This window comes from Chaetodon auriga, chromosome 1, assembly GCF_051107435.1.
Source record: "Chaetodon auriga isolate fChaAug3 chromosome 1, fChaAug3.hap1, whole genome shotgun sequence".
Taxonomy (NCBI): Eukaryota; Metazoa; Chordata; class Actinopteri; order Chaetodontiformes; family Chaetodontidae; genus Chaetodon; species Chaetodon auriga.
The window spans coordinates 21864416-21885928 of NC_135074.1; the positions used below are offsets into that span (position 1 = coordinate 21864416).

The 21513-nt window shown below is 43.4% G+C and overlaps 1 protein-coding gene across 2 annotated transcripts in view; it reads right to left on the bottom strand.

Moving 5' to 3' along the window:
• Positions 1 to 250: 250 nt before the first annotated feature.
• The window catches only part of acsf3 (acyl-CoA synthetase family member 3), a 30616-nt gene continuing 9353 nt past the window's right edge, over positions 251 to 21513 (bottom strand). For both annotated transcript variants that reach the window (XM_076729813.1, XM_076729804.1), the window contains exons 6-10: positions 17182 to 17279; positions 16580 to 16706; positions 4343 to 4477; positions 3717 to 3828; positions 251 to 1420 (exon numbers count right to left, since the gene is read on the bottom strand). In XM_076729813.1, coding sequence (XP_076585928.1) covers positions 1306 to 1420; positions 3717 to 3828; positions 4343 to 4477; positions 16580 to 16706; positions 17182 to 17279 — 587 coding nt within the window. In that variant the 3' untranslated portion in view covers positions 251 to 1305. The remainder of the gene's footprint in view (positions 1421 to 3716; positions 3829 to 4342; positions 4478 to 16579; positions 16707 to 17181; positions 17280 to 21513) is intronic.

Genomic DNA, 21513 nt, shown 5'->3' on the forward strand with positions numbered 1-21513 from the left:
GTAGCAGTACTGGAGAAATGGAGATGAGAAAGGATGAGATGTGAGGAGAGCGAGCGGAGCGAGAGGGTTAGTCAGATGTAGTGTGGGGCATCCAGCTGTGGTGTTGTGCCTTGCTAGAGAATCCGCCTTCAGGCTCTCATCACACCTGTGTAACCACAGCTGCACGCACACACACACACACACACAGACACACATGCACAGAGATAACACCAGTAACAACACTGTAGTTTATGAGAACACAGCAAACAAAAATGATTCCAAAACACTTTTAATTCAACTTTTATAAAACTTTTTTTTCATTTTCAGATAAACATTATCTGTTATTTCAAGTGCATCAGTGTGTGTACAAAGCTAAGGACCTAATGCGAACATTGTTTTCCCACTGATCATGTTTCATGTATTGTTCTACCAGCACATTGTTTAATATTTTCTATGGTGAAGGTATTAAGCATGATTCTTGATTCTAGTTAGACCACTCCACCACCAAAATTGTCATTCTGTATTCTCTAATCACACCATTTTCACCAATGACACAGCAGAATATGCCAATAATCATACTCAAAGCACTCTTTACAAGATGATACTGCTGTGTTTAAGTATTATTAATGCAACAGTTGAACATCCAGTTCATGTGCAATGATTCATCTGGAGCAAAACAGACTAAGCTGGTTGTTCCCATCTCATTAAGGCAGCTTGAACGGTGCATCTCAGTTCTGCTCAGCGCAGACACTTCATACATGAGACTGACTTTGAAGTAACTACATCACATTTTTTTGTCCCACTTCTATACTATATACTAGATGTATAAAGTACGTCCTATATTATAAATCTTTAGAGTAAACTGTTTTTGCAGCTAGTATACATACTGCACCAAAAGAACAACAGTTGAATGAACATGTTTTAGTCATTTATGTTTTTGTTCGCAGCGGCTCTTCCATTTGTACAGTGCACTGTGGATAGTGCCCCATAAGTGCACACGAAGAAATCAAGTGTTTTCAGTTTGCATACTGAATTCATACAGTATGTAGTATGGAAATGGGAATAATTACAAACCCTACAAAAATGGGTCATATTAGGTTGCATACCAATTAACAGTACTAGGCAACAAGGGAGCAGTGTTTGTAGTTGTGATGAAGTTAGCTCAGAGGTTAAGTCTTCATGAGGTGTTTATCCCTTTGTTTTTCCTCTGCACACTTATCTGTGATGTTTGCATGATCTAAGGACCAGATGGGGAAAGCAAGACACTACACATGCTGTTCTTTAACCAGGAACCTGTATGTTGTCATACATATCGAAGTGGTCCAGTCATGGGAAGAAGAGTCGCAGGAGGTCCTTCTTGTTGACCTTGCCCATCTGATTCCTTGGCATCTCCTCCACCAGGACCAGGCCTGTAGGGATGGTGTAGGGTGCCATGTGCTCCCTGCAACAAACCCTGATGTTAATACACCGAAGACTGTTTACTGCAGAGGGGGAGATAAACACGGACACACCTCAGACACGCATGCACAAGGACACACTCTACACTGATCAGTGTGCACACATGGATGGGAATATGCACACGCAGACATGTGCGACAACAAAAAAGAAAACAAAAGTGGAAAAACAATTGCAAAACAAAAGCTAGCCCTGTGGCAGAGTAGTTGAGATAAGGAAAGAAATGTCCTTCATACACTCTGCAGCTCTCCTCCCTAATATCCAGTATTCGCCTTCCAGACACAGACAGTTCCCTTCGTACAAAACAATATAATCACTGTGAGATGAAATTAAAAAAAACCAAAAAAAAAAAACAAATAATAAAAGGAAAAACAGAAGGCTGGGATAATTAAAAGTGTTTTATTTTTTCCGTTGTGAGTGCATGGTTGTTACGTCAAGTCTTGAAGCCTGGAGCTTTTCTATTATCTTCTAACCTAGTTTGTTTGTTTGTTTGTTTGTGCCTGAGTGTGTGAGTGTGTGTGTGTGTGTGTGTGTGTGTGTGTGTGTGTGTGTGTGTGTGTGTGTGTGTGGTGCGAGTGAGCATAATGACTCATACTGCTGCCATCAAACACTCCTTTCAGCAGATGTCTCCGTCTCTCCCTCGCTCTGACTCAGTGAGTAAAGTGTGAGTGTGTATATGTGCATACATACACAGTCTCTGTAATGGGGCTTGCTCGTGTCACCAATTTCTCCAGGGCTGTGTCTTTGTGTGTGCATGAGGGATGTGTGTGTGTGTGTGTTCAAGGCAGTGCGGGGCACAGAGGGTGTGATACAGATTCAGACTGACAGCTGAAGCCAGGGCACTGAAGAGTGAGCATCCATCTACTTGTTTATGTCTCATTTTATCTCCCTCTCTCCCCTCTACACCCTGGCCTCAGCAGTGGGCTGTGTGCTGGCACTGCCTGTCCGCTGGCAGCACTCCTGGCTGCAAACACTGTGTGTGTGTGTGTGTGTGTGTGTGTGTGTGTGTGTGTGTGTGTAAGTGTGTGTTAACCTGGGTCACAGGCAGCAGTAGTAATCCACCATGCTGGACCAGCAGGCCACAGCAGTAGGATCTAACACCCCCACACCATATGGAGCCCACAGCCCTGACACACACACGCACACATACGCCAGCACAAACACATACATACACACACACAAAATGCACTCATACAGAATTCAGAGATGTGAATAAATGATAGCAGTGGGTAGTAGAAAGATAGTGTAGAAGACAAAAAACAGATGGTGGGAAAGTGAAGGAAAAGGTGGACAAATGAGTTGGACTAAATTCTGTGTAAAGGGTGAGTAAGAGAGGAGGAAAACAAAAAAAAGGAGCGTTTGAGTCTTCAGTCACTCCAAAGCAAAGGGCTGCGTGTCACCACCAACTGTCTGCGTTAGACAAAATCAACTCTGCTGACATTTAGAAAGGCAAGAAAAAAAAACTGTTTGCACGTAAGACAAAGCCCTCCATAACAATCATTTGTTCACTTCCTCCACATCTTCCCCTTTTTCATCTCGTCTTCCCTTCAGCTCCCCTCATTAGTCCATCTCTGGCCTCTCTTTCTCTCACATCCCTTCGTATTGATCGGAGGACTTCGGGGCCGCTCGCTGGGGATATGTGTGCCCAACTGCTCGCAGAGCTGCAGAGTCTGCATTAGGAGCCTTCATTTGTTTACCGTGGGACTGACAACGAGCTTCTTCTTGAATCAGCATAATAAAATTAAACCAAGACGGGGTCAGCACTCCTTTGTAATAATGGGACACAGCGCTCTTCTTCTGTCCTGTTTTTGTGAATTCAGGATGGTGGACTGGTTGCACGTTGTTTCATAATACTATGAGAAAGAATTTCACACCCCTGAAAAGACCAGCATTTTATCCGTCTTGATAACTGCAGAGTAAACGGAACAATTACGATGTTCACACTGCAAAGTCGAAGTAATAATAAATAAAACTTGTTTACTGCCAATATAAAAGGAGTTGATCGTCTATGTTTAGTGGGTTTATCCTCGTATAAAAAACCTGCATATATGCGCCAATTTTGGTGTAAAAGTGGTATAAATGGCCCTTCTGTGACTTTAGGTGGGACCGATTGTCCGTCTCTATGTGTCAGCCCTGTCGCTGACTAGTGGCCTGTTGAGGGTGAACCCCGCCTCTCGCCCAATGTCAGCTGGGACATAGCGGGTATAGCTAATGGATGGAACGGATGAATGTATGAAGGGGCTGATTTAGTGCTTATATTATCAAGATGAAAGTCACAGTACCTTGCCCAGGTCTTCAAATCTGGCAGAGTCATACTCTGGCCGCTCTTCAGCTGCACCACAGCAGTGACTTTCTGACCCCATGTGGCATCTGGGGCCCCAATCACGGCCACATCTGCAAGGTTAAAGTCACACAAAGGAGCCATGTTGTCAGATTCTTTAATCCTGCAGTGCAGTTCTGAAGTATGAGGACACAATTTAATGCTGTGTTGGCTCCGTACCTCAGCATGTTTGTTTCAAAATGGAACAATGACTGAGGTGGTGTTGGCTCTTATGTTTAATTAGAAGGCATTTACATACACATTAAATGAACAGTGTCTTTTTCCACAGTCTATCAATTTTAGGAGATGGTCAAGAACATCCCACTATTTACACATAAAAAACTCTTCTGCTGTCGTGTTTGTATGTTTAGGATCATCGTCCTGCTGCATTCTCTTAAATTGGGGCATTACATGCTGCATAAATTGGGCTATAGTGTTCTCTGAATATTGATGCACGCTCCCCCAAATTCCTCGACACTTTAACCTGGTAGAGATTTCACATATTAACCGATGTGCTACAGAACAGTGCCAGAACAATGACAAATGCCTCCCTTCTACTTACAGACTAAACCTGTTCAGCACTCTTACCTATGATGTCTGGATGCGCCAGCAGGTGACGCTCCACCTCGAGCGCACTGATCTTGTAGCCGCCACTCTTGATGATGTCAACGCTGCTGCGGCCCATGATCCAATACACACCGTCTTTATAGATCGCCGTGTCTCCTAAAAGACAGGCAGTACAATGGAGTAAGAAAGTGCCAGGGTCCATTACAGCTGAGGTGATTACAACGACGACGGATCTGTGATGGAAAAATCTGTGAATTTAGTGACATTTATCAGTAAACAAGACAAAGAGTCTATAGTCATGCCAGTGGCTCTGCGATACTCAACTTAGCAACAATGGTTCTTTGAGCTAAATGCTAATGAAGTGAATAGAAAAAAGCAACGCAGGGTAAGTAAACTTGGTTTACAAGGTGTGTGTGTGTGTGTGTGTGTGAGCATGTGTTTGAAAGAGTGTGCAGTGACCCCCCCCCCCCCACATCATCTTGTAGACGCACGCACGCACGCACGCACGCACGCACGCACGCACGCACGCACGCACGCAGACGTAGGTGTCTGGGGGACAGGTGTGGGGGAGGATGAGTACAGTATGTGGGATGAGGGGCTCAGCTGGGCCTGGGGATGACGGGCAGAGGAAATGGGTCAGTATGGATGAGTAGAGAGAGACGGAGGAGGAGAAAAATGGACAGAGGAGGGAAGGAGCGGAGAGGAGAAAAGAAGGAACAGGAAGGTGTCCTTTTGGATTATTACAGGTGGTGTGTCCACAGCTGGGACCGAGGAGGGAATGGATGTGTGTGTGTGCGTGTGTTTGTGTGTGTGTGAGAGAGAGAGACACTGTGATGAGGTTCAGCTGATGCTGTAGTTATGGTTGGGGGTTGAATAAAGGTGGTGGACAGAGAGGTCAGCAGGGGTCAGGGGTAGGGACCATGGCTGTAGCTGCAGTCTGTCCCACTGAGGACACAGAGGACAAGTCACCTGCACCGCCTCTGGAAATGTGGGGGTTTAATAATTTGAGGAGGATTCCACAATTACAAACAAATATACACAGTGAGTTTTTAGGTTTTAAGGCTAAATGTGAATTTGAAATAGAATAAAATTAAGGCATTATGCTAAGCTAAGCTAACCAGCTACTAGCAGCAGCTTCATACTGAACAAACAGATTCTCGAGTGGTATCAAAATTCTCATATAACTCTCACCAATAAAGTGACTACGTGTATTTCCCAACATGTGGACCGTCCCTTTATTTCTTAAGTGTGTCGGAGTTGCACTGAGAGACTTTTGACTCTCTACCCCAGCACTTCTAAAAGCCTGGCCACAGCCCTGCGAGGCACATTTCCACCAGGTTCGGCTGGGCGTGTTTGCTGACTCTACAGCAGGAAAAAGACTGCACCTGAAATATGGAATCAATAAAGGAAAAAATCTGGATCTGTCTTACCTGGAATAAGCGTGATAAAGCATTTTAGGAGAAGGATTTTATTTGGATGGCGGTCTGTTTTTACTGCCATCTTCCTTCTGTCCTCTACTCCATCATTTAACGTCACTTGTTCTCTTCTCTTCCCCTGCATCCCTCCATCAATCTTACATTAGTGTCGGCTTTCTCCTGCTGCAGTGCCAGCCGAACACACATAACTATGTTTTTTTTTTTTTTTTTTTTTTACTTTTTTAGTCCCATCCTTGCCCTCCATTTTTTCCTCACCATCTCTGGAGCATCTCTCATCACATCTCCTGTTTCCTTCTCTCCACCTATCTTCCTGTCTCGTCTTCCCCCCTCTTGCCTCTCCGCTTCAGCATCAATAGAGGGCCCATCTGTTCCCATACATCACGCACTTCATTTCAGTTTATTAGCTGGGATAAATCATAAATATTTCATTATACATCACGGGCGGCTGTCGCCTGCACACCGACAATTTATCACCGCTGCCCTCTCTGCCGGCTTGCCACGGCGGCTATAAGCTTTCCAGTCTATTAAACAAGATTGATACAGTGTGTAAATTTAGATATTGGGAATTTCTTCACAGACCACTGCTCTGCACTGATAGGCCAGGGTAACAGGGGGGAGGGGAGGAGAGGGAGGATGGAGGGAGCAGAGGGGGGAGCTTGGTTGGGTGTTAACACCACTAACAGAGTAGTAACAATTTCCCCTATTCTCCTCCTCTTTTGTAAGGGGGGGATAAAGTGTAGGAATAATTTGGTTACAGCCATGTAGCTCTCTCATCTTATGCAAATAGATATGGGGAAAAGAGCAGTTTACATGCACGCTGATAAGCTGTTCCCTGTCCTGTGTGCGTACACACGGGCTGAAACAGATAAAAATACCATAAAATTCGTCCATTTGACTGCAAATGTTTAAGCTTGGAGGAAGGAAGCGGCATTAATGAGGCAATGTTTGACAAAGGGGTTGAAAAGAAACACTCAGACAACATACTTGAATTGAGTTTGAAGTACTTATACAGGACTCTTTGACCTTGTCTCTTTGAGGAGAGGGAAATAACGAGGGATAGAACAGCATGTTTGCAGAGAGGCACAAGTGGGAATAGTGATTGGAGAACACAGACTGATAAAAGAGGAAAGAAGGACGGGAGAGAGATTGTTGGGAACTGTGTTACTAGGACACACACACGCACTCACCAGCTTGTACATATACACACATACATATATACTGTATGTACGCACACAGTACACACACACACACACACACACACACACACACACACTCACACGCACGCACACAAACACAACTTCAGGCATCAGAGACTCTCTGCCATTATGTGTTATGGCGTCGGAGGCAGATATGGCCGAATGGCTTTCTTAATTAAAACGATAAGAAGCCTAATTGCACTGGGCTTTCATCTCATTCTGAGGCATTAAAGAAAGTGAAGGCACACAGTGTGAAAAAAAAAAAGAAATAAAAACAGATCAAGACTTTAACTGGAGGACGGAGGGCAGAGAAAACTTCCATAACGTCTTTCAGAAAACCAGAAAATGACATTAGTTGGCTCGGCGGAAAACTTCATTCTGTTGCAGCGTAATTGAAAATTTCAGACAATCAACACAAAATAATTTTCAGCCATTAATTATCATTTTCTTAACGGGAAAAAGCAACATTGTGTGGAGAAGTGTGTAATCAACAGATTTTTTTTTTTAAATTCCAGCTACAGCAATTTTTCAGATTAATACAAAATTGCCTTAAGAGGAATTTCTGCCGCAGTTTGTCATTTCCACACTCTGACAGAGCTCTGGTGATTGGCCTTCATTCCTGCTCTCATTTTTTCGCTGCTCAAAGACGTCTACTTTGGTGTAATTCTTGACAGTTTCCATGGTAAACCAAGCATATTACATTGAACAAACTAGATGGGAAAAAAAAGAGGAGAACTGTGAATTGTCTGCAGTGACGGGGGGAGCAGCCAGTTGTGAAGGTAACTCTGAAAATGCAGAAATTAGAAATGATCTCTTATAAAACATGTCACCTCCACACAGCATAAGTGGGAGGTGATATTTCTAAACACTGCTTAGCACAAAACATACATGCCAGTAGATGCTGCACAATTCTGATAATGCAGTGTCCTTCAGTGCAGTGATGTGCTCATGGTGGAGCCCAGACAGGGCAGGTATCCTCCAGGCTGCACCAGGCTGTGGGCTCTTTACCCATCAAACAAACTGTTTGCCTCTCACCCCGAGTACCCACTCAACAAACTCTCAGAGCAGGCAGGGAAGCATCACGGGGGCTCCGCCGTGATGCTGCCATTTCTGTAACCTCAGAAAACTGGGATTTTACAAGATCCAAAAGCAGCTGCGGGGTATTTCCAACAACTTTCCCCGAATCATTCATCAGGGTTCTGAATTCATTCCTGACTGAGAGCACACACGTGCCTTAGTGCACACAACTATTCAAAATTCCACAGAGACACACACACACACACACACACACACACACACACACACACACAGTCTGGACATGTTGCTTTGCTTTGACGAAATGTGTGTGAGAGAAAAGGGCAGAGCGTGACATATGACAAAGGCCAGCATCGCAAAAACACTTCAGCCTGTGTGTCACAGCTGCAGGTGTCGAGGAGGGAAGACAGTTTCTGTGGAGGTGACAAGTCATCTGCACATTTCTGCTGTTTCTGAAATAGACAGAAATAACCGGTACGCGAGTGTTTCTAATTGAATGTCATCTGAGCCTGACCTTGATCAAAGCACCGTGCACTTGTTTTTGTGCGCACCCCCCCCACCCCACTCAACCCTCGAGATGTGGCCGGCATGCGGCCTCCTGTAAAGTGCACTCCCAGTGATGAAATGATTACGTGTCCTCATTTTCTCGTTGTGGCTTTGACTTGTTGCTCACTCAAAACTCAGACTGCAACAGTTTACAAAAGGAAGAAACAAACTCTGATCCACGGGTAAGATGTGGCTAAAAAAATCGAATACAGTAGTGAAGTCTTCTTTATAAAAATGCACATCTCGCTCTGAAACCGACACGTCCATGACTCGAAATACTAATATGTCAAAAAAGATCTGAACTGCTCAGTCATAGATTGCTCAGAAAATCAGGCTGAAGCAGTTAAGCAGCAGGAGAGGACAAAGCAGATGTGTCCTTTGCTTATTTGGAGCATCTTTTCCACTCAGTTCTTTTCTATCTATCTTGTCTTATATACTATACTATATACTACTGTCATGTGAAATGCTCACTGACTCCTGTTGTCTTTTCACAGCCTTTGAAGGTTTAAAAAATCTTTATTGAGTAAACAAAGTCTGATCTTTTAAGACTGAAGTGCACTTTTGTGTCAAGGTGTTGGCTACAGTTAAGATTATTATACTTCTGTAGGCTCCGTCATAAAAACCAGGTTCTAGTCTGATGCTGAAAGTGATTCCAAACCATAAATTCAGTCACCCGGCTGTGCAGTCAGCGGTGGTGAAATGCAGATAACTACATTTACTCAAGGACTTAAGTACAAATTTGAGGTATTTTACTTTTTATTCCAATTATTTGACTGCTTATTTTACAAATTACAAATGTACAGCTGCTTTTCCTTATACCTTATTCTGAGTAAATGTCAGGTTTGGACTAAACAAACGCCACACTTACAAGCACAAAATATTCTCTCTTTCTGCCCTGATTCGTTTCTTAAGCCGTTTACATGGCTGATGAAAATGAACAGTCCACTGATGTATATGCAGCCGTGCATACACCAAGTAAACAACACAGCCTCCCTCTTCCACTCCTTCAACCACCGTCTTGAAAAGGTTGGTGCCGCCAAAAACCTGTTGATATCAAAGTCTTTCATGATGTTTCAAAGTATGTGTTTCTCCTTCCGACCAGTGATCTGCATCTCTACCCCAGCCTGCGAACTGTTGGCTCAGCAACACACAGAGCTTCAAAAACCTGTAGAATAACTGCATATCCCACAAGTCTTAATCAGAAAATGCTACATTTGGAATAAAGCTTAATTCGACATATCCAACCGGAATGTGCTGTTTACATGACCCGTATCAAATTCAGAATATTTATATTCAGAATAATAGTTGAATACTAGCGGCACAGTTGACCACTCAATCCAGAAAACTGCTCTGAGCTTGTGGAGGTTGCATAAGCTGTGTAGGAAATGACTGTATTTCAATTTTTGAATAATTGCACTCAAGCCACTTTTTTTTTAAACCCACTGAATAGTTTCAAAAAATGGCTTTCCATCGACCAGAACTCCAAAGTTTGTTTTGAGTTTTGTTTATCCGTGTCTCTGCACTAGCATCACTGAAGTGCTAAAAGTGAGCCTGATGAGGAGATGCTTCTCCTCTGCCAGTACGAGTGGAGTCACGGTCTTTCACCACATTCGGCGCAACCTAAACTCTCACACTGCGGGTTAAAGCTGAGTGTCCTCCATCCCTGTGGAGAGGAGAGCGTAATCTGCACAACGATGAGAGAGGTCTAAATGTGAGCCGTGCCTCAGAGTGACTGTAAACACTTAACATATATGAATATTAATGTTCCACATTAAAGCCCCGATGACTAGATGGAAGAGTTAATGAGGATAAATAACAGACAGCCGAGCAGTGAAATCTCAGCTTTGACATTATTTATCATCCTTAACTTTTGTCACAGCTCCTTTTTTTAGTAATTAATATCTTACAAGAAAGCACTGGTTGAGTGATCTAATTTGTTTAATATAATGCAATTAAAGTAGCTTGAATTGCTTTATGTTAATGTTACTGATTATATTCCTCGCTGGGTTGCCTCTCCACCAGCAGATAACAAGCTGAACTTGAGGATTGATGTCTGTCTCAGATCTGCCATGTTCATCAAGCGAACTACTTAACTGCAGTTTACATGCTCCTTCTCCGCACTGAATCACACAAACCTGATAGTCAACCAAGACTCACTGACTCCGGAAAACAGCAGTCGATTATAAAGCCTGAGCACCGAGCAAACCAGATTTGACAAAATTGTCTTGTTTAATGTTTTATGCAGAGAGCAAAAGGGACAGCTGCCGCTTTGCCAAAAAACTACTGGAATTTTAGTGGCTCACATGATGCACCGTTTAACTACCTGCAACTGGTGTTAACAGAACCAGGGCCAGCGCGCACTGACACCTTGGCTGTAAACGTTACAGGGATGGCTGGTTTGAAACAAAGCGCTGGGAGGGCGGGGTGTTGGTGGATCCCACAGGGAGCTCTGACATTAGAGTTAGGAGGACACAATGTGACTCGGGGTGAAATATGACATTGGGAACACACAGAGGGACGGAGGCAGCGAAGAGGAGAGCACAGCTGGGAGCGGAGGAGCGATGCACAAATGACTAGTGATGGCTCTGCAGGATATGAGCCACACTTCTGTCGGTCTGTCTGTGGAGAGAATTTACCCTGCAGACCTGAAGCTCACCTTTACAGCTGGGGTTACATCTCTCTCAGTAACACACAAGCAGAAACAGAGGGACACGCGTGCTTCGACAAGAGAGCACACACACAGAATCTCAACTGAATGTGTTTTAACATTCATGCTTTAACGTAAATGGGAATAACATGTTTGAGACTGTTGGACTATTGGAGAGTTTTGGACCAATTTCTGATGTCAGTGTCAGATCAGTGCATTTCTACTTAAGGCTGAAAAGCCTCTGCTCTGTACAGTATCGCATCCTGAAACACTTGTGGAAATGGTTTTAGGTGGAACAACAAAATTCCAACTTGACAGCAAAACGTATTTTTTTTATAGGATCCAGCTGGTTGTGTGAGAGTCAGTCACTGAGAGTGTGAAACGAAAAAGACTTAATCCCCTTGTTAACTTTCCTGCCCGTGAGTCTTAGTCCCTCCAAGTTAATGAAATAAATAATTAAACATCAGACAAGGCAAGGCTAATAGTCAGACCCCAAACACAGCTTCCTCTTCACTGCCTGCTACAACCGAGCCTCCATTATTCATCTCTGAAATGCAAAATTTTAAAAATTGCTAATGCCCAAGCTTCCCTCTCGTCCCGCAAGTCCTTACTAATTTATGTATTCATACATTTATTTATGGTTTATTTCAGAACATCATAATCCATTCCAGGAGGAGCACTGGGCACCAACTAAACCCAAATCTTCTGCACCACTTTACAGTTTTTCATCTTTGCTGCCTCCTCTGACTTTCTGTATTTACACATGTGCGTCAAATCCAACAACAAAAGCCCCTCGCAGCCCTTGTTCAACTCATACTGCATCTCTGGACAGCAGAGGGACTGCAGGCTGAGCGCTAAAAGAGGGTTAAAAACGGCGAGATCAGCGTGCTCAGAGATGTTTGTGAAGATGAATGGAAAGGCGAGCACTCAGGAAGAGGTGACAGCTTCCCTATAGCGCTGCCAGTCATGCTACGCAGCACCCGCTCACACTGAGAAGACACCTCTCGCCAGCTGAGAACTTATTGATCCAAACTCTCACACTGCTTTCTCCACTTCTTACACTCCACTTTTCTTCGGCAGTCTCCCCTTCACCTCCTCGTCCTACTGGCCTGTCAGTCTCCCCTATTAGCTCTATTTTCTTCTCAGATTTCATCCTCCACTCTGAGTCCGTCACACAGGGCAAACAGGATGGTTTTTAAGACATTTTCGACTGGAATTAATCTTAAACCACTTTTTTTTTATATCAGCTCGATGCAGTTCTGCTGGATGATCTAATAAAAAGCAGTTTTTAGGTTATGAATATAGCAGCCTGAAGTGCTTTATTTCATCTAGCTTTGGAGAACAGGGATGAACATGACTGCAACAGTCAGTATATTTCCATCGATCAGCTCTTATGCACATTTTCAGTTTGTGTGTCTATATCCGTATATAAAAAACACTGAGTGGAAACAGAAAATTTGAAGAAGACTAAATATTGCAAAAAAAAGCTTTTATGGCTGAGGTATGAAAGTTCACATATTGATAAAAAGAAAATACAGTGGAAACAGACTTATTCTATAAATCATGACATAATGAAGCATCTGTCTTAAACGTCCTCCGAAGCTTCAGAGGAGATCCTTCCTCGAATGAATAAGCACAAATAAATGCCATATCTTTAGCGTGTTTTCTACGTTGTCTTTCACCATTTGAGGTTTGATGGCGTTCATTAAATTCTGTCATACTGATTTGCCCTCCTGTTCAGCAAAGGTTCAGTTGTACCCGGCTGGAGAATCAGCACCATCAACTGTTCATCTCAACGCGCTCTAATATATTCGTGTAAGTAGTGGATGGAAATGCACTTTAATTTGCATCTTCTTTTGCAGATTTTCTGGAAATTTGTCCACAATTTGCGCTACATTTGAACGGAATCTTGATCAGTATCTCACTGAAGATTGCCGCATTGAACTACTGTATGTTTAAGATAAACATTTTAGGCATATTGATGTACACCCCTGTATGTGATGTGCTGCTATTGCATTATTTCTAAAATTATTCACCATTTTGAAATGAATAAAATACATTAAACCTAATGTACCAGACAAACACTGTACATTACTTTTGCTGTGCCTTAACTTTACATACAGTAGATCTTGCATAGTGTGTGTAAAAAGCCTTCAGATAACTTTTTTCTCACAAGATGTCTCAGCTAAAATGTCTCTCAGGCTGCGTATAAATCCCACCTCCTTCACTACAACTGGCTGACTGATGCAGGTTGGTAGCGTGGGAGTAGATGGCGTTGAAGACGTACAATTCAGGGCAAGAAAAGGCCCTTGAGCACTTCACTGTGGTCAAATTAGTGCGTGTGAAATTTTACTGCATTAGCATTTTATAAAGTCAAATATTTGCAATTTATTGTAAAAACCAACACACTGATTTTGACAGCCTAACAAAAGAACATCTTATTTGGATCCCTGAAAAGCAGTCCAGTGCTGAACACCTTTCATTTTCCCTCCCTGACCTGAAAGTCAAATCCTGGAGGAGGTAAGAAAAAGTGCGATGTAGAAAGCTTGGTGGGAAGGTGACAAGAGATCAGCCAGGAGTTAGCAAGTCGGAGATGGAGTGTGAGGATGAGGCAGAGTGTCAGAGAGAAAGGTGGGGTGTGAAACAGAGAGCAGGTGCGAGGGTAAAAAGGGTAAGAGTGTGAGAGCGGAGCTTGGAAGCGAAGGAGAGGGTTAAATGTAAGGAGGCTGCGAGGAGTCTCCATCTCACACTTCTCCCCCACAGACATACACACTGAGAGGATTTGTGTGGAAATAGCAGAATTATGTGTGTGGACAAGAGTAAGTTGTGTGGGAGCTTACCGTCCACACGAGCATGTGCTTATCTATAAATCAGCTGTATGTGTCTCAGTGTGTGCAGAGAGCTGTGAAGTGGGATTAGCTGCTGGTTGTAGACGCATTCTTCTCCCTACTGTAAACCAAAGATTTATGTTATGGTCTTTAGTTTAAATTATTGAAACTTCTTTTTCTGCCTCTCAGAGAAATGATGTTTTTTTCTGTGACTCTGGGTTGATAGATGGCTCTTAATGCTACAATACCCATGAGCTTCGGCTGAGAGGAAGGCAGTCAGAAATGTGAATTGGAGCTTTAACACCTTCTCACTGTAAATGGAAAAAGAGCGCTAGACCATAGACGTCAAATGAATCTAATATCGATGGAGAATGTAAAATAAACCGACAATATGTAACAATTTTTGGACGTTTTTGAGAAAAATGCTTATTTGCTTTTTCTGCTCTCTAACTATTTCGCTCTGGAGAGTCTCTGCTGGTTGCCTGGCAACCTCACAGTGATGGAAAGATTCAACAAAACTCTTCTTTCAAAGAGACAAATATATTATCATCTTTTTACAAATCCAAACCGTCAGCTATGCACAAGAGCAGATTTTTAAGCAGAGTGGTCAAGTGTCTCTTTCTGAAACGGTCTCTGAGATGCCGCTGATTCAGCATTGTCCCTCTAGAACTCAGTCAAACTCATGATGGACAGATTAAAAAAGAATAGATGCAGCAGAGAATTTTTTTTTTTTTTTTTTTTCCTCTTAATTCGGTGCACCTTCTCCTTTCCTTCCTGATGCATGCAGTATCCACAATGCAACTCCACCTCACACAGTTTGGCTCAGGTTATGCCAGTAGCAGCTAATGTAGCCTCTAGTCTTAAGCAGAGATGAGGAGCCGGCTGCAGAGGTCTGGCGAGCTCACTTCTTTCTAACTCCAGACTTCAATCTTCTCAAATCTTCGGCTCTAACCGACTCTGACTCGAGTGACATGACCTGAGGCAACTGGTCGGATTTGGCGCAGCTCCCTCTACAGCCACAAAAGACTTAATATAACTTTTCTTCCCACGTACAGTAGTACTCTCCAAGACCTGTAAACAGACTTTGATGTGAATATATCGCTGGAGTTCCCCTATATAAAACCTTCAGAGGCAGATATTTTCTAACCCAGTTGCGCATCATTTGAACCGATGATTCAACCATAACAGTTGAGCTTTGAAAGAGCTTCTGCTGTCATCTGACATTGTCTAAGTAAAAAATAAACTTTTACTTCTGGTAGCCTGAATGCCCAAAAAAGCTCATCCCACTTTACAACTCTGTGTGTGTGTGTGTGTGTGTGTGTGTGTGTGTGTGTGCGTGTGTGTGTGCGTGCATGTTTAAGTTAGCATCAGGGAACACAGGCAGGTGGGTGGGCAAGGAACGTGTTTGATAGCTTCCTATAGAGTAGTCCACGGTGTGTGTATGTGTGTGTGTGTGTGAGAGAGAGTGTGTGCGTGTGTGGCTTCAGGGACCGGTCTGTGGGGAGCTGATTGCGCGGGCTCTCATTATGTGGCCAGTGGCTGTAATGGAGTGTGACAGCAGCGTGCTGTGCTCTGGATCTCTGTCCTTCCAGCCTGCAAAGCCAATTAAACACACTCTGCCCTGCTCTCCCACTGCCTCGCCCTGCTTCGCTCTCCATCACTCGCTCCTTCCCTGCTTCTTTTCACCCGCCCTCCCCCTCCACCATCACCACCGCCACCAGCTCCTCATCCCTACCCTGTCCATCCCGACTCTCTGAGGAGCCTTACGCGCCACCCTTTGTAGCTGACTCTTTCTAACCTGTCCACCACTACATTTCCAAGCTCAGTATTTCCAGCTCTTTCCTCATTCTTTTCCTTCTGGCTCTTATCTCTTGTTGTCTACATGACAATTAAAAGCTTCAATCGCTTCTGCCCTCCCTCCTGCACCCTCAAGCTTCCTCACTCCCCTCAAGACAACCTAACGCCTGTCTCCTGGTGGCTTTGCAGTACAGCAGAGCTCCTTTGGGGGTACAGAAAGAGAGTTGCTGGGCTGCAGGGACAGATAGGCTATGATGACAGCTTCCCTCTGTGCTGCTACACACACACACACACACACACACACACACACAAACTAAAGAAAGAGGGAGGGGGAGAGAAGAGCGAGAGAGCAATACTTGGTTTCTCAAGACCCAGAGCAGTCACAACCACTTAGGAGGAAAAATGCCCTGCAGCACCAAAAACACACATAGTCCATTTATCACTCCCTCATAGTCCCCAAAAATGTTCACACACACACACAAACACACACAGACTCAAAGTGTACATGTGCTTTCCTGAACTAGACTCCTGCTTTTTAAGTGTTTAAAATCAAGCCCTGAAAGTACAGTCTGCAGCACAGACGAAAAAAAATCTTTTGACATCTTTCCTCCTCCTGTGAATCCCTCTGACAGTACAACTCATGCAGATGCAATTAGTGGCAGAATTCACTCCCTCCGAGGGAATGTGTCTGAAATGTATGTACAGTGCTGAAGTGTGAGTTAAGAGAAAAAGGAGGAGGAGGAGGAGGAGGAGGAGGAGAGGAGCGTTTGTACCTGTTTTGAACCAGCCATCATCAGTGAAAGACTCTCGAGTCTCTTGAGGTTTGTTCCAGTACTCCTTAAAGACAGACGGACCCCGAACTAGCAGCTCCCCTTCTTTCCCATCCAGGCCTGGACGCACCTGCCATATATTCAGAGAAAGAAAAGACCGAGACAGACAGTTTGAAAGACTTGAGTGCGGTTTAAATTAGCCCAAATAAATAATAAATGACTGTCACCTGGTACTGACTGATGTACTTCAGCACGACAACACACACTAAAATGACTCCAACCTGCACGCAGAGTTATGAAGCAATAATGAGCATTAATAATACTAACTAATCTGTATCCTGGCTTGTACAGTAGAGTCTGGGGTTTGAAATTGAACTTCATTCATTAACGGCCAGCAAAACAGTTTCACAGCGGTTTGTGAAACAGTCACTAGATTTAATCTGTAGGATCTGTGTACGTGGACACAAACGTTAAATATTTACTGTGACACTCAGCACAACAGAAATGGAACATGTGTGTCCTGAGAATTGTGTGACTGAGAATCTTCATGTCCATGTGCGTGAGTCAAAGTCAGTTTCATGACCTGCTCTGATATCTGCTCTTACCTGACTCTCTCGGTGATTCCCCTCCACAATTGTGGTGTTGGCTGTGTTGTCCATGACAATCCGAACTTCCACGCCAGGAAGTGGCAACCCCACAGCCCCTGTCAACAAATAAAGCAGAAACACACATTAAAAACATGAGTACAAAGGGAATATAACCAGCTGAGAGCAAAATGGGATGATTTTTGTCAGATGCTGTACACTTATATGGGCAGTGCTCTCTTCCAAGATGAAAATAACCTCCGTCTGCAGGGTATAACTGGTCACTAAATGGTTTGCTGAGCTTGTGAAACACTAAACTGAGAGCCATTTGTTTCAGTCACCAGTCAGTGGACAGTAGTGGGGATTTCTGAAGCAATGGCCTGATTCAGCTGTTTTCTCTAACATCAAATAAACTCCGACAAGAGAACTGTTTTTGGACATTTGACTCGGACTCTGAGGAACAGATATGTGGCCAGAAAACACTCAAGGATATTGCAATCTATGGAGAGCACTGATCTGCAACAAACACAGCACCCAAAACTCACAACATCACACACAATGCCAATAAAACTGCATGGACCTCCATTACCATCCACTTAAGTAACAGCCTCTACTTTGGCATCTGCTTTACGCCATTTCTGAGAAAAAAAAAACTACTTACTGTACAGTAGCATTCAGTCCTTCAGTCCTAACTACTGCTGAGTGCTTGACAAGGCTTTTTATTGCAGCACAGTTGCATAAAAACGTTATAAGTGAGCTGACAAATTACGAAATATAATAAGAACTGTCAAAAATGCAGTGACTGTTCATAACTGTGAGCTGCAGTAATGTTTAAGTGAAACTATTAATAAGAAATGTGTAAAAAAAAAAAAAGTGTTTGAAATTGAAAATTCCCACATGTACTGACATCACCTGCAGTCTCCATCTTTGTGCATGTGCAAGCGTGACCTCCTGACTTAAGTAATTATAACAAAGAATGCACAGGGGATGCACAGAGAAGGTCTCAGTGGCTTTTAATCTGAGTGTGTGTGTGTGTGTGTGTGTGTGTGTGTATGTGTACATGCCTGTCTTAAGGCTATCATGCCATTTCACAGATCACTTGCTCTCCCAATAAAGAACAGGTCAGGTCCTGATTAAAGAGTGATTCTCTCACTTCATATTGATCTAATCCACTCCAGTCCTGATTGGCAATATCTATCACACACCCTCCATCAGCTGCACTCAAGCCAGCAGGGAAAACCAACTGACCACAAAAGCAACTAGACTGTTTGTCAGTGAACGAGCAGGATGACAAACAAGCTGGAGTCAGAGGGTTAGACAAGCTGAATCTAGCCAAGTTAAAATGATCGCTGCGTCCTGAACTGCTGTGGATGAAGTTAATTGAGACCTTAAGCAGGAGGTGGCTCACATTCTGGAGGATAGAGTGGATCAGGTTTGACTACAGCTGGAGGACATTCAATATCTTGCTGAAGGACACTTCAGCAGGGTGAAACTGCCAGTATGCTTCATCATAAGCCTACTTGGCTCCTCCCGACCACAGGCACTTTTTCTGGCGTTTCTCGGTCAATTTCTTACATTTTTCACCCTTATGAACAACAACTTTTGGTACTCAATAAAAGCTCCTCGTGGTTTCTTGGTTTGATTGATCCGAGCAACTGTAAACGATGTAAAACATCGGCATTTTGAGTGTGTCTTATAGTGCTTCCGATGCAGAAAATCTGCAGTTCGCACCACAACAAAAGAGCGACGTGACATCATCTGCAAACAACCTACTGGCCAACTGTGCAGAGGTGAGAAAGGAGGCAGGGTTTGAACTTCTCTCTCCTGCTTTTCTTCATCAGTCACACAACTATTTCTGTGACTCTTTATATGAACAGCCGAGTTTGATAATTTGGGTTTAACCTGTGTCTCATTTTTATTATTCTACAAGTAACTGATGAGGTGTGGGGACACGGTGACACAGGTGCGTCTACCGTCTTTGTTTTCTTTTCCAAATACGTTTATCTGATGTGTTTTGTTCAAAGACTGTCGAATCATCTGACAGATTGTGTCCGTGCCCCGTCACACTTCTCACCTTCCCGGATCTTGGAAGTGGACATGGTGAGCATAATGTAATTAAAGACTGGGATGACAGGTAGAGCTATGAGGACACTGCCAAACATTTACCAGGTTTGTTCCTTTAGAACAAACCTGGGAAATAAGAGATTACAAAAAAAAAGAAAACAGAAAGAGGTCAGTGTCTCAGCCTCTTGTTCTCTTTTCCTCTGATCGGGGTGAAGAACTGTGGAACGAGTAATCTTCTGTGAGTTCTTCACCCTGTCCAGCTAAAAAACTGCCATCTACAAAATGACAAAAACAAACTCTTCTCCCTCAATGACAGTGTCTTCAAAATCCATTTATGGTGCAATTCAGAAAATCTCTCTCCCCTTTTACACCCTCCTCTATCATCATTTTTTCCCTCTCAGGTCAGGAGCTTTAGAAATCTTGGAGACTTGTAGCATTTGGGTTTCGATGATTCAACAAGATTGAGTGCCATTTTGAAGAGCACAGACAGGTTATAAATGCTACTTGCTGGGTGGGAAAGGGTCTGTGAGGAGTGGAGAAGGAATGACAAAGGTCCAGAGAGGACTGGTCCACAGTTTTTCTTCAATGACGTTTGTGAAAGACTACATAATTTTGAGCTTCAGATGACATAAAGCTCTGGCAGGAAGACGAAGAGTGATGCTGCCTCGATCTCTAGATCTCTAAAAGAGGCTGAAAAAGTAGGAAGAAAAAGAATGAAGGCAATGAAGGGGGTGGCAGAGGGAGATAATAATAAGATGGAAAGAACTAGGCTGAACTAATCTTACATATTTACATCTCAACAAGGGCAATGTGACCTAGAAAGCCGCAATGCTGTTAATCTGGAATGCTCCAAAACTGTAAGCTACGTAACAAAATCAGGCCAATTAGACGCCCTACTGGAGTCTGTCACTACCTCCGCCGCCTGCTTAAGGGCGGAACAGCAATGCCCCTCCATTCCGTGTTAATACGTTTCATATCGGCCCAACATTCCCCCCTTGAACTGGCTGTGTAAAAGAGGCAAGTGACTCCACTCCACTTCTCTTCTGAGAGCGTTTCCTATGGTTGCTATTGATCCATTTTAACCTACTTAAAGACAGGAACACACTGACTCAAACAGGCACAAGCTCACGCCTGCATTCACACACTCGGAGACGTACACACGGACGTACACACATTTTCCACAAAAGTCTCTGTGCTGCAGTGGAAACATCAATAGAAGCACAGACCTCTTGAAGCCATTCTTAATAATCACCTGAGAGGAATCAAACACAGCCTGCTCAGTTTATGCCAAGCATTACCTGACAAACAAACAAAACAGTACCTCAACAAAACAGCCAGGCAGAGGATTACTCAATCCACTTGCAAGATAATTAGCTTTACCTGTAAAGAGGAAGAGTAGGCTGGGGAGCAGGAGGGGAAAGCGGAGGGTGGGGGGAGGACAGGAGAAGACAGGAGAAGAAAGCAACCACCGCTAGCCTGACCTCATTTTCAGACCTTGCCTTTGTTTATGCATGTGAGGGAGGTGTAGTTGGGATCATGAGGTTTTATCCAACATCACACAAGAGAAAACTGCCTTCACAACACGTGATGCTGAAGTGCTGAATCAAACCGGTGAAGGAGGTCGAACAATATTAGAGATATCTGAGAGATGTGAGATACAGAAGAGGAAAGTTACTGAGTGTGTGGTCACAACAGCAGTTTGGTTTCTGTAAAGTGCAGATTAATCTGGGCTGAATTTATCAGGCTGTTAAATGCTGCTGTGGCATTTGTAAACCTGAATACTGGCTAAATACGCTACACTTTTGAACAGCTTTTGTACATCTTCGTCCAAGAAATATGTCCATGACATCTTAGAATCTGCCACATACTGAAATACAGTCATCAAATTTACGTTGAACAATGATTGCACTGTCTAAGATCTAGATGTCGAGAAGCTTTAATCAAATTTGGCCCAGTTTTAATAGAAGCCCAGCAGATTTCACCAACAAATCAGCAAAACTGCAGTTAATGGGATGGGCCATTATCAGCGGCTCCACAATAAACTTCAACTTTGGGAAAGAACAGAAAGCAAAAAACTCCAATCTTCTGCTCCGTGAAGTCATTTTCATTTTAATTAATCTCCATGAAAGCCTCAAGCTCTGTCTAAAACCATACTCTCTGCCCATCTTTGCTGGACATGGATTTTTAGAAAAATATTTAATGTGATTGTAGTGGAACCAATCACTGATTGCAAGTTTGTTGACTGATAATCATAATCTAGCTAATTCTCAAGAGTAATGCCAGCTACTG